The following is a 16,062-nucleotide window of genomic DNA, read 5'->3' as shown; positions in this document are numbered from 1 at the left end:
GAAGTAGGCTATAATGAAAGTATGGATACAGAGAGCTTATTCCATTATTTTGCTCGCTTCATTCGTCATGTATTGATTTATCGAATATTTTTTTCAACTGTGGACATAGTTTCCTTTTTTTTGTTTTTTTTTTTTTACCTGCGCTTGTTACGCAAACACAGTATGCGTATTACAGCTTTCCGGTCTACTGACCATTACGGTGTCGATCTGCTGCTTTGAATAATTCCACTTCGTTATTTATTCATCATTCTGATGCGATTAACGCGGTCAGAGTAAATTAATTGTCAAACTGGTGACGGCCTATTAGTGACGTTAACCGCCGCGCAAACATGGATATGTTATTAGAGTGCATTGTAAACTGGCATCGGGCGTCACAACGCTTCACAAGTGTCCGAATATTACCTGCTTCTCCCTCTCTGATTACAAAGCTCCCTTTCGCGTATTCCAACGGATACATGGAGTCCACAATCTCCCGCACTTGGCTGGAATCCAGATTTTTCAGGAAATCGTTGTCCATAATAGCGTCTTTTATCAGCTGTTTGGACCTGCAAAGAGAATTATCAGTAAATACGATGTGAATAAAGTTACTCGTAGACTTACTGTAAATAAGAGACTACGTTAGTAAGTCAGTAATGTTAATTATGTTATTCCTTCATGGATCAATTACACAATGCTATTTGACATGTTATTTTCATACAAAGGATTTAACAATTACAAAATTTATTAATTCATACATACCTTAGTGACTGACCAACGACTAATATATTGTGTAAAATATTGGTTTTTGTGTGCACAAATTTACAAACAAGTTAACCAATAATTGCAAAAGTGCTGTTTATTCAACAGTGTTCGCTGGTCTGCGTGTACACACTCTCTCTCTCTCTCTCTCTCTCTCTCTCTCTCTCTCTCTCTCTGCGCATTGCACACACTTTAATCTTACATCAGATTAACGACAATACTGTTGTCGTTATCTTCTTCTGTTTCCCAATTTGTCGGTCTGAATAATCGAATTAAAATCTCCTACTCGTATAAATGATAAATTGGGTTCGGGCTAATGGTATACCATAAACCACCGATTTTGGGCATAACATTATACCATACGATGCACTATATTTTGATTGTATGTTTGTCAGTGGCAGATGTTTTCATTATCAATGTTAACATTTTACCAATACCTACATTGTTTCTGTATAATACTTGGCAGCGTGGTATATTTTGCTTAAGAGATGTACCTTTGATGACATTTTTAAATATCTGGAGTTTAGTTGTCTTTTTAATTTCATCTGACAATTCACTGAACAACTTGACTGCCTTGTAGAAATTGATGTTCTTTGCTTCCTGTTTTATTTGTTCTAATAAAAATTGAGTTCCTTTTTCCTATTGTTATGTGATTGCAAATGCTGCTCTTATTGCAGTAACTAGCCTTTTCCCTGCGGCTTCGCCAGCGTATTCGTTTGACATACCTATGCTGAACACACCTCCTACTACTCCCCTTCTCTGTATCCAAAGCTCTTTCAAATTCGGATTCGAACCTGCGACCGTAGCGGTCGCGCGGTTCCAAACTGAAGCGCCTATAACCGCTCGGCCACTCCGGCCGGCTAATCTAACTGAAATCTTCCCGTATCACTCGACATTTTCCAAATATACCTCCTCCTCCTGTGATTCTTGAACAGGGTATTAGCTATTACTAGCTGAAACTTGTTACAGAAAATTAGTCTTTCTCCTCTTTTATTCCTTGTCCCATGCCCATATTCTCCTGTAACCTTTTCTTCTACTCTTTCCTCTACAACTGCATTCCAGTCCCCTATGACTATTAGATTTTTATCCCCCTTTACATACTGCATTACCCTTTCAATATCCTCATACACTTTCTCTGTCTCTTCATCTCCAGCTTGCGACGTCAGCATGTGTACCTGAACTATCGTTGTCGGTATTGGTTTGCTGTCGATTCTGATAAGAACAACCCTGTCACTGAACTGTTCACAGTAACATACTCTCTGCCCTACCTTCCTATTCATAACGAATCCTGCTCCTGTTATGCCATTTTCTGCTGCTGTTGATATTACCCTATGCTCATTTGACCTGAAATTCTTGTCTTCTTTCCACTTCACTTCCTGAGCCCCTACTATACCTATACCTAGTTTGCCTACCACATCAAGCTTCTGACATTCCACGCCCCGACTCGTAGAACGTTTCCTTTCTTTGTTTATTCACTATTTTTCTTTCTCTCATGGTAACCTTCCCATTGGCAGTCCCCTTCCGGAGATCCGAATGGGGGTCTCTTCCAGAATTTATGCCAGTGGAGTGATCACTCCTTCAATTACAGGCCACATGTCCTGTGGATACACGTTATGTGCCTTTAATGCAGTGGTTTCCATGGCCTTCTACATCCTCATTCCGTTGATCATTGTTGATTCTTCCACCTTTGGGGGCAGTTCCCTAACTCTAGAACAAGAGAGTGCCCTGAACCTCTGTCCGCTCTTTCGCCCTCTTTGACAAGGTCGTTGGCAGAATGAGGGAAGTTTTTAGCCGCCAATAGAAGAGATAGGGGATCCAGTGTTAGAATCAGAATTTAAGAAAGCTTTGGAGGACTTAATATCGAAGAAGACAGAAGGGATTGATAACATTCAATCAGAATTTCGAAAATCGTTGGGTGAAGTGGCAACAAAACGGCTATTCACCTTGGTGTGTAGACTGCATGAGTCTGGCGACATACCATCTGACTTTGAAAAATATCATCCAGACAATTCCGAAGACTGCAAGAGCTGACAAGTGCGATAGCTCATGTATGCAAGTTGCTGACAAGAATAATATTATGAAGAATGGAAAAGAAAATTAAGGATGTGTAAGATAACGATCAATTTGGCCTTAGGAAAGGTGTAGACACCAGAGAGGCAATTCTGACGATGCGGTTGATAATGGAAGCAACAATAAAGAAAAATGAAGACCCGTTCTTAGGATTTGTAGACACGGAAAAAGCGTTCGAGAATGTACAATGGTGCAAGATATTGGAAATTATGAGAAAAATTGGGTTAAGCTCTAGAGAAAGACGGGTAATATACAGGATGTACAAGGCCGAAGCGTTCGGATCAAAAAGGGTGTAAGACCGTGATGTGGTCCTTCACCCCTACTGTTCAATCATCGAAGAATTATGGAAATAAAAGAAGGGTTCAGAAGTGGAATTACAATTGAAAGTGAAGTGATATCCGTGATACGATTCGCTGATGACATTGCTGCCCTGAGTGAAAGTGAAGAGGAATTACATGATCTGTTGAATGGAATGGACAGTCAAATGAGTACAGAATATTGATTGAGACTAAATCGAAGCAAGACGAATGTAATCAGCAGTGTTAGAAATGAGAGCAGCGAGAAACTTAACATCAGGATTGCTGGTCACGAAGTAAATGAAGTTAGGGCATTCTGCTACCTAGACATCAAAATGACCAATGACGGATGGAGCATGGGGGACATCAAAAGCAGACTAGCAATGGCGAAAAGAGCATTCCTGGTCAGGAGAAGTCTACTAGTATCAAACATACGCCTTGATTTAAGGAAGAAATTTCTGAGAATATACGTTTGGAGCACAGCATTGTAGGGTAGTGAAACGTGGATTGTGGGAAAACCGGAAGAGAAGAGAAATGCGGAATTTGAGATGTGGTGCTACAGACGAATGTTGAAAATTGGGTGGACTGGTAAGGTAAGGAATGAGGAGTTTCTGCGCAGAATCGGATTAGAAGGGAATATTTGGAAAACACTGACAAGGAGAAGGGACGGGATGATAGGATATCTGTTAAGAAATCAGGAGATGATTTCCATGGTACTAGAGAGAGCTGTAGAGGACAAAACTGTAGAGGAAGACAGAGATTGGAATACATTCAGGAGATAATTGAGGACGTAGGTCGCAAGGGCTACTCTGAGATGAAGACCGATGACTCAAAAAAAGATATGACACACTTCCCAACCGAATCAGTACATGCATCCATGCCAGAGGGGATTAACGTCAGACTGAAAAGTGGGCTCGTTCATTGACGTTCTTTGCATATTCGACTTGAATTCGTCATCACTAAAATGACCTCACATACTGTCTCAGGCTGTGAACTTTCTTTACGTTTATCTTACCCTTCCGGGTTTTTTGTCAGGCAGTTTATTTAAATGACCGACGTTCATGCTATGAACAAAGTCTTGAAAATAGAACATCGCCAGAAATCACCCGGTCGTGTGAAGTAAACGACTGCGATCGTAACACAACCGAGGTGGAAAATGGGATTGTCTTTTAATAAATTTGTGGCTGTGGCACCCAGCATGTAAAACCTTTTACTGCACATTTACAACACTATAAGCATACAGAGTGACCTCCACGTGCCTACTTTCGTGACTAGCCCTACATTAGCGAAGACAAAGGCCCTCTTAGCTCTGGTGTCAGTGGTGAGGGCGAGCGGCACTGACCGGAAATCCTTGTCGTAACGCTGTATCTGGATGTCGTCGGCAGTCTGGCCCACGTCGGTGCTCTCGCCAGAGACGCCCTGCTTCTTGCTGGAGGAGGCGGCTGTGGCGGCCGGGGGCAGCGCCTGCCCCGGCATGCTGTGGTGCTCGTGCAGCGACGCCAGCAGGTCCCCATCCTGGCTGAAGCTGGTCGCCTGCTGCAGCACGCTCTGTACACACAAACACGGTGTCTCTGGACTCAAGCTACACAGCAGCGAGGCAGAGGCTCATGTGTGTAGGACTTCGTATTACAACAGGTGCAGCAAAGGCAAGAGGAAAATGTGGTATGAAGAAAGGGTCTGTACACACTGTCCAACATATCTGTAGCTACATAGCCGTCCATCCATCCAAACTTCCCTGTTCTCACATGCTCTCATGGCCCCCTCGCCCCACCTCCTCGAAGAGGAACTAGCAATGTAGTCAGCCACCAGATCAGTGACATCCATCCACATATTTGCAAGTAACACCCTCCTCCCAAAAGAGGAAGCATACACACACACATTACCCCGTAAAACCAACAACCCACACATTCCCACTCACAGTACATACCCATCCACACATACCTAGCCACATCCTTGTACACGATGGCATTTCTTTAACTATATTTTTTTTAAAAAAAACGTAAATTGCTTACAAACACACACTTTATTCAGTATGTTAGTCTCACTGCAGATATTAGGATTCAGTTTGTGACAAATCCGAATGCCTGCCATAATTGGCGACGGATAGCGAAATTATGCAAGACCTACTGAAGTGTCGAAACATTGATGCTGTCGATGAGCTTCTGAATGCCTCTTTTTAGCTTGGCAATGGTTTTGGGGCTATTGCTGTACACTTTGTCTTCAATATAGCCCCACAAAAAGAGTAACATATGTTCAGATCGGGAGAATATCGCGGCAAATCGAGGCCATGCTAGTGGCCTCCGGGTACCCAAGAGCCAGAATGCAGTCCCCAAAGTGCTCCTTCAGCATATCAAAGATTCTCGTGCTTCTACGGGATCGAGCTCCGTCGTGCATGAATCAGGGTCACTTTGGATAATGGGGATGAAATCATCTTCCAAAACCTTCACATACCATTAAGTAATCACCGTGCCATCAAGGAATATCGCACCAATTATTCCGTGACTGGACACTTCACAACGCACAGTCAGCTGCTGTGAGTGAAGTAACTTCTCGATCGCGAAATGTGGATTCTCAGTCCCCCAAATGCGCCAATTTTACTTATTGACAATCCCAACTTCATGAAAGTGGGCTTCGTTACTAAACCTAACCAAGGTGCGTGTGCATGTGCATACTACTTCCCATCATGCAACAAGGCCAACCATGCAGTTTGAAAGTCGTAATGTAAACCGTTCAGAAGTTAACGATGGTTTTATTTCACATAGTTCTATAATGGTCAGCCTGTAAGTAGGTGTGGTTGCCAATCTAGTTATATATACCATTCCACAAATACCTCCAAATTCCTCAAAGTGAAATCTTACATAAACTAACCCATAAAGTCAAACAGCTATGCATACATATATACCTATGAATGATATATATACCTATCCACAATACACCCCACACCCACATAAAAGAGGAGACCTGCATAAATGAACGAAGTCAAGCAACTATCTAACTACAGATACATATACATCAGGCTACTCATATGTATACATATCCTCCCCAGTCCTTCACAACAAAGATGGCCTACAAGTGATAACTTATGCAGCTATCCCCCTACATATCCACACATGTGTACCCACCTACAATGAACACTCACACATATCCTCCCTCCTTCCTGAAAAGGAAACCCTATTCACACTAACTCATACATTCAACAACTCATCGTCACGTAAAACTACACTGCACCCCTCAACTCCTTTCCAAACAGCAGACCAACACACATTAACTCACTGAGAAATTCACCACAAAACCCTTTATTTCTTGTGTGGTAATCCGCTTTCTCTCTCCGAAAACGTGTCACTGTGTACCATTCGAATAAACTTGACGTTATTACAAACACAACACACAACTAACTCACACTGCTGTACTAGCAAACAGTGTGTGTGAAAGTAACGTAACTCCCCACTTGCTGGAGTTGGCCACAAGCAAATGGAAACACAACAAAGATGCACACCATTCATTCAGTCGACCGTCGACCTCCACATATGAGCAGCATTTCTACCTTGTCTTCGTTGTTGTACATTGTACTGACACAAACCTTCAGCTGAAGACGATCGACTGAATGACCCGTCTGGATTTTCCATGTTTCCATTTGTTTACTGTCACCTCGAGTAAGTTGACGAGTTACCTCGCTCTCGCACACACACAGTTTGCTGGTACAGCGTCGTCAGGCAAGTGTGTGTTGTGTTTATAGTAACGTTAACTTTAACATGAATGTTACACGGTGGTATTTCGTTGCTGCACAAAACTTTTTTTGGAGCCGTAAAGAAAGTGCCGTCGCTTTCTTCTCAGTACGGGACGAAGGTGATATCTCAACGCACTGCATTAGCAGGGTACAGTAACCGTGTGCCCCTGCGGCACGTGATTCATGGATACCCTTGCGACATCACCTTCGTCCAGTACTGAGAAGATAGCGACAGCACATTCTGACACTGCATACCATCATCTTTCAGGACAGTGCACGATGCCAGACGGTTGAACCCGTGCAGGATCTCCTACGTACGTGGGTTGAAAGACACTGCAACATCCATCGTGTTCACCCGATATGCGTCAGCGCGATTACGACTTGTTCGCCAAAATAAAGGAACCTCTTTGTGGCGCGAGCTACAGCACAAGAGAAGACATCATCCTTGCTGTAGGGCAACCCTTGAGAGACATCAACGGAGGTGGACGAGCTGATGGTATACGAAACCCTCCATCTGAGTGGGCGAAGGTGATGGAGATGCGGGGCGATGATGTTGAGGGCATGTAATAGGGTGAATAAAGTCTTGTATGAATTACAACAGTGTTGCCACTACATTTTATTCAGCCCTTGTATTTTTGTAACGAACAAAGTTACAGGGGAGGAAATCTTGGTGGTTATGTCCCACTTGGTAGTTGACTATGCTACAAGTTTAGCACCATCCTTATCCATCATCTATTAGAGATCATTGGAACAGCGGAAAGTTCCACGAGATTGGAAGAAGACCCAGGTCATAGAAATCTATAAAAAGGGGAGAAAATCGGATGCACACAATTACCGCCCAATTTCACTGACATAGATTTGTTGTAGAATCATGGAAAATATTTTGTGTTCAGACATAATGATCTTTCTAGAACCCTGAGAAGCTCATCTGCAGAAACCAGCACGGTTTTAGGAAACAGCGCTCATGCGAGACACAGCTGGCCCTCTTTGTGCATGGTATACAGCAGGCTCTAGATACCGGCTCCCAGATTGATGCCATATTTCTCGACTTTCGAAAGGCGTTCGAGTCAGTTCCTCACCGTCGCTTGCTCCAAAAAGTGCGCCCTTACGGCCTATGTGATGACATATGCGGTAGGATAGAAAGTTTTCTAACAGACAGGGAGCAGCATATCCTCCTGAATGTGGTGACTTCAACAGAACCAAGCGTAACTTCAGGCGTGCCTCAGAACAGCGTCCTAGGTCCGCTGCTTTTTACGATTTACATAAACGATCTGGTTGGTTGATAGTATAGACAGAGGCATTAGACTGCTGCACGATTATGCTGTAGTCTACAGGAAAATAGTATCACATGAAAGTTGTGAACAAATCAAAGCGGATTTGCAGAAAATAAATGCGTGGTGTAATGACTGGCAGTTATCTCTCAGTATTAGTAAGTGTAACCTACTGCGTATAACAAGGCGAAAATCCCCATTAATGTACGAGTACAAAATAAATGCCCAGTCTTTGCAAGCGGTAACATCCGTCAAGTAGCTGGGTTCGAAATGACCTCAAATGGAATGAGCAGATTTCACAAGTAACGGGAAAGGCGAACTCTAGATTGTAGTTTATTGGTAGAATCCTGAAGTGATGCAGGGAATTGCTTACAATACGTTGGTTTCTCCAGTCTTAGAGTATTGTTCGCCTGTATGGGTCCCTTACCAGATGGGTCTGATTCAAGAGATTGAGAAGGTCCAAAGAAGAGCGGCAAGATTCGTGACTGGTACATTTAGCCACCGCGAGAGCGTTACAAATCTCACAGAAAATTTGAAATGGGAAACACTTGCTGATAGACGACGCGCTAAACGGAAGGGGCTGCTCACTAAATTTCGAAATCCGTTCTTCGCCGAGGATGTAGAGCATATGTTATGACCACCAACTTTCACATCGCGCAATGATCACCATTCAAAGATAAGGGAAATTAGAGATCTTACAGAGGCGTTTAGACAGTCGTTTTTCCCTCGCTCGATGCGCGAGTGGAATAGAGTGAGCGCGCGGAGGGGGGGGGGGGGGGGGGGGGGGGGGGGGAATATGACTGTCGCGAATTGTGCCCTCTGCCACACACCGCTTGTTGGATAGCGGAATGTATATGTAGATGTTGATATGTAGATAAATATCTTGCTAGATACGTTTTTTGTTACTTTTGCTTCTGAAAAACTGGACGCTCTTTATGTTTGCTACCACTTGCTAAGAGAGAGAACAGCTACAGTACGTACTGTGGGACAGAGACAGAAAACTACACTTCTGGAAATGGAAAAAAGAACACATTGACACCGGTGTGTCAGACCCACCATTCTTGCTCCGGACACTGCGAGAGGGCTGTACAAGCAATGATCACACGCACGGCACAGCGGACACACCAGGAACCGCGGTGTTGGCCGTCGAATGGCGCTAGCTGCGCAGCATTTGTGCACCGCCGCCGTCAGTGTCAGCCAGTTTGCCGTGGCATACGGAGCTCCATCGCAGTCTTTAACTCTGGTAGCATGCCGCGGCAGCGTGGACGTGAACCGTATGTGCAGTTGACGGACTTTGAGCGAGGGCGTATAGTGGGCATACGAGAGGCCGGGTGGACATACCGCCGAATTGCTCAACACGTGGGGCGTGAGGTCTCCACAGTACATCGATGTTGTCGCCAGTGGTCGGCGGAAGGTGCACGTGCCCGTCGACCTGGGACCGGACCGCAGCGACGCACGGATGCACGCCAAGACCGTAGGATCCTACACAGTGCCGTAGGGGACCGCACCGCCACTTCCCAGCAAATTAGGGACACTGTTGCTCCTGGGGTATCGGCGAGGACCATTCGCAACCGTCTCCATGAAGCTGGGCTACGGTCCCGCACAACGTTAGGCCGTCTTCCGCTCACGCCCCAACATCATGCAGCCCGCCTCCAGTGGTGTCGCGACAGGCGTGAATGGAGGGACGAATAGAGACGTGTCGTCTTCAGCGATGAGAGTCGCTTCTGCCTTGGTGCCAATGACGGTCGTATGCGTGTTTGGCACCGTGCAGGTGAGCGCCACAATCAGGACTGCATACGACCGAGGCACACAGGGCCAACACCCGGCATCATGGTGTGGGGAGCGATCTCCTACACTGGCCGTACACCTCTGGTGATCGTCGAGGGGACACTGAATAGTGCACGGTACATCCAAATCGTCATCGAACCCATCGTTCTACCATTCCTAGACCGGCAAGGGAACTTGCTGTTCCAACAGGACAATGCACGTCCGCATGTATCCCGTGCCACCCAACGTGGTCTAGGAGGTGTAAGTCAACTACCCTGGCCAGCAAGATCTCCGGATCTGTCCCCCATTGAGCATGTTTGGGACTGGATGAGGCGTCGTTTCACGCGGTCTGCACGTCCAGCACGAACGCTGGTCCAACTGAGGCGCCAGGTGGAAATGGCATGGCAAGTCGTTCCACAGGACTACATCCAGCATCTCTACGATCGTCTCCATGGGAGAATAGCAGCCTGCATTGCTTCGAAAGGTGGATATACACTGTACTAGTGCCGACATTGTGCATGCTCTGTTGCCTGTGTCTATGTGCCTGTGGTTCTGTCAATGTGATCATGTGCTGTATCTGACCCCAGGAATGTGTCAATAAAGTTTCCCCTTCCTGGGACAATGAATTCACGGTGTTCTTATTTCAATTTCCAGGAGTGTAGTTGCGGCGCGAAGTATTCGGCCTCTCCTCACAGGTATTGCCCACTGGCCTTAGCAGAAATGCACACCACTCTGTTGAGGCTACAGTGTCTCGGGGAACCAGCTGTCCGTTGCTTGCTTAGGATGCTACATAACCTGAGAAGCACATACATAGGGAAAGCAGCAGGTGGAAAACGGAACGAAATTAATAATAAAAACACAAGAGAAGCACTCAGCGCAATGTAGCAGCCACAAAGAGAATTCTCACTGCAGAAACGGCCACAAAGCCGTGCTGCGCCAGGGCGGGTGTGAGCGTGTTTTATTTTTCGCGTTTCCCCGGGTAACGAGGCCTGCCTTTGGGCCGTGGCCCGCACCGCCTAATTGTGGCGGCGGATAACGAGCGAGGCTACGCCAGGCCGGGACGCGACGGTACGGGCTCACCACTCTACACGGCCCGGACCCAGCGTGTCGCCTAACCTCGGGGACTCCTCTCCCGTTCCGATAACCTGGAGGAGCCCTAGCACACTGCTGTGGCCTCACAGAGCTGAGCTGGGACAGAAGCGTCGTGGGACAAGTCATCACAAGGCCGCGCGTCGAACAGCGGCACTTTCCCGACTGCCCCTCTTCGAATTTCTCCGTACTTCCAGGAACAGAAGTGAGTCGACGCTCTGAAGGAGCGGTGTTGCAGAACAGTGTTGAAAATTAGTTAGAGCGATAAGGAATGAGGAGGTCCTCTCCAGAATCGGAGAAGAAACGAACGTACACTAAGCTGTGAAGAGTCGTGGGATAGCGATAAGAATATACTCAAATGGCGTACTATCGTGTACGAAAGAAATAAAAGAGCAGTGCATTGCAGAACTATCATTTAGACTCAGGTGATTCATGAGAAAAGGTTGCAAGTGTGATTATGGCCGTAAAACTCATATTAACAGACTTTGAACGCGGAATGGCAGTCGGAGTTAGTCACATGAGACATTCTATTTCCGAAATTGTTGGGATATATATTGTTTACAGATCCACAGTGTGAAGAGTGTGTCGAGAACACCAAATTTCAGGCGTTACCTTTCGCAAAGGACAACGCACTGGCCGACGGCTTTCATTTAACGACTGAGATTAGTTGCGTTTGCGTAGAGTTGTCAGTGGTAACATACAAGCAACACTGCTTGAGATAACCGAAGAAATCAATGTGGGAGGTACGACGACGTATCCGTTAGGATAGTGCGACGAAATTTGGCGTCAAAGGGCTGTAGCAGCAGACGACCATTGCGAGTGACTTTACCGACAGCACGATATCGTCCGCATTGCCTCTCCACGGTGGTGTGGTCAGGTGAGTCTGGATATAATTTGGTAGGAGTTGATGATAGGGTTCGAGTGTGGTGCAGATCACACGAACTCATGGACCCATGTTATCAACAAGGCACTGTGCTAGCTGGCGGTGGCTCCGTAATGGTGTGGGCTGTATATAGAGGGAATGGGTCCTCTGATCCAGCTGAACCGATCATTAACTGGAAAGGTTGTGTTCCGTTACTTGGAGACCATTTGGAGCCATTCACGTATTTCATGTTCCCAAACAACCATGGGATTTGTACAGTTGGCAGTGCAACACGTCACCGGGCCGCGACTGCTTTGAACAACGTTCTCGCAGATCTCCCGACATGAATCCCATCGAACATTTATGTGTCAGTTCGTGCACAAAATCCTGGATGGTTATAGAGGTAGCATGGCTCAATATTTCTGAAAGGGAGTTCTAACGACGTGTTGTGTCCATGCCGCGCCTGGTTGCTACCGAGGAAAATGAGGTCCTATACGATATTAGGAGGTGTCCCATGACTTTTGTTACCTCAGTGTATGGAGAACACCGACAACAAGAAGGGAGAGGATGATAGAACATCTGCTGAGACATCAGGAAATATCTGCAGGGTACCAGAGCGAGTTGTAAAGGGTAAAAACTGTAGGGGAACACAGAGGAAGACAGAGTAGCAATTGCACCTTGTGTTCTCATTTACAATCTCTGAGATGAAGAGAACGGCGCAAGAGAGAAATTCGTGGTGGAGCTCAGTGCACGTACGTCAATCTTCTAACGCAGTACGAGCCAGTTCTCAGGAAAACTCGAAAAAATCGACTTTGAAAGTTAGAAGCTATCCGAGTGTTGTTACGTACGGTAATCGTAAAGTTGCTAGGTCGAATCTTGCTAGATGTAACATTTTTTTCTTTTTACCTTTGTTTAAATTTCACATTTATTAACACGGCTGTCTGAGTCTGCATTTCAACCTAGTCTTCACCTCTTGACGATGTGAGGAGCCACCTGAAACACGTGTTTCTGATTCCACGTTAAACTGTAGGTCGCCTTTGCCCGGTTGGATAACTGGTCCAGGGTAGGGACACGTAAGTCACCGAAGTGGCGTCCTATAGACAGACTCGCACCGTGTCACTGACTCACACAAAATTATTATTATTATCGTAACACATAGAAATATTCATTAACAAATATCAGATAATACTTTTTAATAAAATAACATCATTTTACTTTATATAGCGACAGTTTGAAAATGCTAGTATTCGCAATTAATTGAAATTTCCTGCAGGAATTGTACAAGGGCATACACAAAATTTTTAGAAACTGAATGACTTCAGTGATATACGTAATTTCTTAATTTAATAGCTGTCTACAGATTAATTCTTTCGAAATTCTTGTAGTCATTTTGTCTATGCTAAGTTTAGGAATGTCAAGAGTTTCTGTCTACCATGTGAGAATTTTCCAGAAAGTAATGGTGAATATTCAGGAAATTAATGACATATATTCAAAAATCTTCATTAAAAACATGCTAAAATAAGATACTCCTGGCAAAATAAAATATTATGTTTTCAAATAAAATCTTAATTTCTCTTCTTCTCCCACGCAAAACTCCGTTTCGAAATTTTCTTACATTTCCTGCTTGAGGACACTCGCGGTGCAGAAACGAGCAGTAGTCAGTACTGATGCTAATATCTCATCTGACCTGATACTTTCGCTACCTTTATTTAATCTCTTCATCGGTCTTTCTCAGCTAGATTTTCTGCAGAGCAATTGACATAGGAAGTGTAGCTTCATGCTCATTAAAGCACCCTATACTTAAAAATTTCCGAAGAATTGGTTGATAATTTCCTTGCAGGATATCCAAGTGCCTGATTTTACGTTAAAATGTTTCGTGTTTCGTCAGTTTCCGAATGTCAAGGCCGACGAAAACTCCTCCTTTCACCTCGACCCTCGATAGTCCCGTTAACCGATTTGTCACATACTTTAAGGCGTCAGCAACTTCTGGTGGAGCTTTAGTGAATTGTTTTCTGACTTCACATTTTGTATGAAGTGGGGACAGGAATATTTTTCTGGGTCTATCAAAGAATAGAATAGTAAGTTAGACATTCTAGTTGGAAAAATTTTCTGAGTCCAGTGCACGTCTTTTGCACTACTATCGGGTAGAGACGTAGCTGTATTAGAGACCGTAAAATAAAACAATTTTCTGTAACAGTTAACATTGCAAAATATGCAAAATAGTTCTGGCGTTATTATGATGATCACAGAGGTGAATTTTGTATTCTTAATGTCTCTCAAACCTGCATGACACTGAACCTGTTAGGTACTTTAACCGGAAATTCTTTTAGCCTTAATAAAAGAATTTCATTCTCATCCATTGCAATGAGTCATATCGTATGCCTGAATCAAAAAGTCACTTTATTTTCTTACGAACAATATTAAAAATAAAAGGACGTTATTGCTACAAAGAAAATAAAAATTTAAGTTTTTTTAAAATTTATTTCTAACTAGTGGCCGACATTTTGCGGTAAAATAAAGGTCCACAAAATTGTTGATAAAAGTATTTAATTTTTTCAGAGATTTTTACTATCTTAATTTATTATGTATTTGCAACACTGCAAGTAAGTGATGTGACCTACAGGTGCCAAGTTTAGTGACAAGCACTATAGTGGTTGGGGAAAGTCGCCGTTTGGCGTTCGCGCTGTAAGTTCCTTAACTGTGACGATGTAGGCAGCCCGCTAAGCATTGGCGTGAAGACTGCAGGACTGTGGCGTTTCTACTTGTATCCGGATCGGCGAAACTGGCCGTGTTGATTTCCCTCATTATTGTCTAAGTGTTGATGGGTTGGTTGATTCGATGTAAGGAGCCAAACAGAGAGGTCATCGGGTCCCATCGGATTATGGAGGGCTGGGGAAGGAAGTCGGGTGTGCCCGTTCAAATGGTTCAAATGGCTCTGAGCACTATGGGGCTTAACATCTATGGTCATCAGTCCCCTAGGACTTAGAACGAGTTAAACCTAAATGACCTAAGGACATTACACAACACCCTTTCAAAGGAACCATCCTGGCATTTGTCTGAAGCGATTTAGGAAAATCAAGGAAAACCTAAATCAGGATGGCCAGATGCGTGTTTCAGGCGTCGTCCTCCCGAATGCGAGCCCAGTTTGCTAACCACTGCGCCATCTCGTTCTGTATCCGATGCCTGTACGTATCTGCACGTGACGTTTCTCCGTTTCTGGCGGTTCCGTCAGACATTATGCATTCAGACATACGAGGCGATGTCTGGGGTGCTAAGAAGTAAAGAATCTAGGAATTCCAAAGTGGAAAAGATAGACTTGTGTTTACATAGGGTGTAGGGCGTGTAGAGGGGAGCGAGTACATAATATTTTATGTATGAAACTATACCTGGAAACGTCTTCGACCAATGATTCAAAAATGGCTCTGAGCACTATGGGACTTAACTACTGAGGTCATCAGTCCCCTAGAACGTAGAGCTACATAAACCTAACTAACCTAAGGACATCACACACATCCATACCTGAGGCATGAGGCTTCGCTGAGAAGCTTCGCCTTAATGGATGCAGCCCACCTAGCAGAACTGCCACACACTTCGTTCTTCATGCCAATTCTCAGCCGCACTCTGCAGGGGCAGTGAAGACGCTCCTGCACCCTTTTCGATGGAAAGTGTTCGGTCACCCACAACACAGCCCTAATTGGCTTGGGATGAGTATCATCTCTGTTCACATGAAACGCTGGATACACTTGGGTGCAGGTTACGCACTATATACCAGCGTAGAGAATTATCGGAAAGCATAGGTAGCTGCCTTCTATGGTGGTGGTGTTGGAAATTTGGTATAACGCTCCGACAAATGTCTAAGTCGGAGCAGCGACGATACAGAGAAGTATGCAAATAAAATGTTTCTGATTTTCACGGTGTTTCCATTTAGCGACTGATCAGAACTTACTTTCCGGACAACCATCGTATACAAGATCATATAAATTTTGTAACAATCCTATTTCATTTATTTGGTCATTTTAGAATTCAAATTCTGTCGTTAATTTTGTTTCGACTTTAGGTAGCATATGTATACGTCTGCACTGGTTTGACTGTTACTAACCGATACTCGAACAAAAAACATAAATAATTCTCATTTTGTAGTTTCGGATTACCTTTAGAAGTGAAAATAGCTTTTTGTTGGTGTTTATGAGATTAACAGATTCAAATGTTAAGAATATTTTCCAACAAGTAATGTTCATAATA

The 16,062-nt window shown here is 44.4% G+C and overlaps 1 protein-coding gene across 1 annotated transcript in view; it reads right to left on the bottom strand.

Moving 5' to 3' along the window:
* LOC126355586 (cGMP-dependent protein kinase, isozyme 1) overlaps positions 1 to 16,062 on the bottom strand; it is a 1,149,467-nt gene that overhangs the window by 80,417 nt on the left and 1,052,988 nt on the right. The window contains exons 4-5 of the mRNA XM_050005953.1: positions 4,447 to 4,652; positions 403 to 545 (exon numbers count right to left, since the gene is read on the bottom strand). Of these exons, the coding sequence (XP_049861910.1) occupies positions 403 to 545; positions 4,447 to 4,652 (349 nt within the window). The remainder of the gene's footprint in view (positions 1 to 402; positions 546 to 4,446; positions 4,653 to 16,062) is intronic.

This window comes from Schistocerca gregaria, chromosome 1 (genome assembly GCF_023897955.1).
Source record: "Schistocerca gregaria isolate iqSchGreg1 chromosome 1, iqSchGreg1.2, whole genome shotgun sequence".
NCBI lineage: Eukaryota > Metazoa > Arthropoda > Insecta > Orthoptera > Acrididae > Schistocerca > Schistocerca gregaria.
The sequence above is the reverse complement of the archived record's forward strand: the minus strand, read 5'-3'. Positions and strand labels throughout refer to the sequence as shown.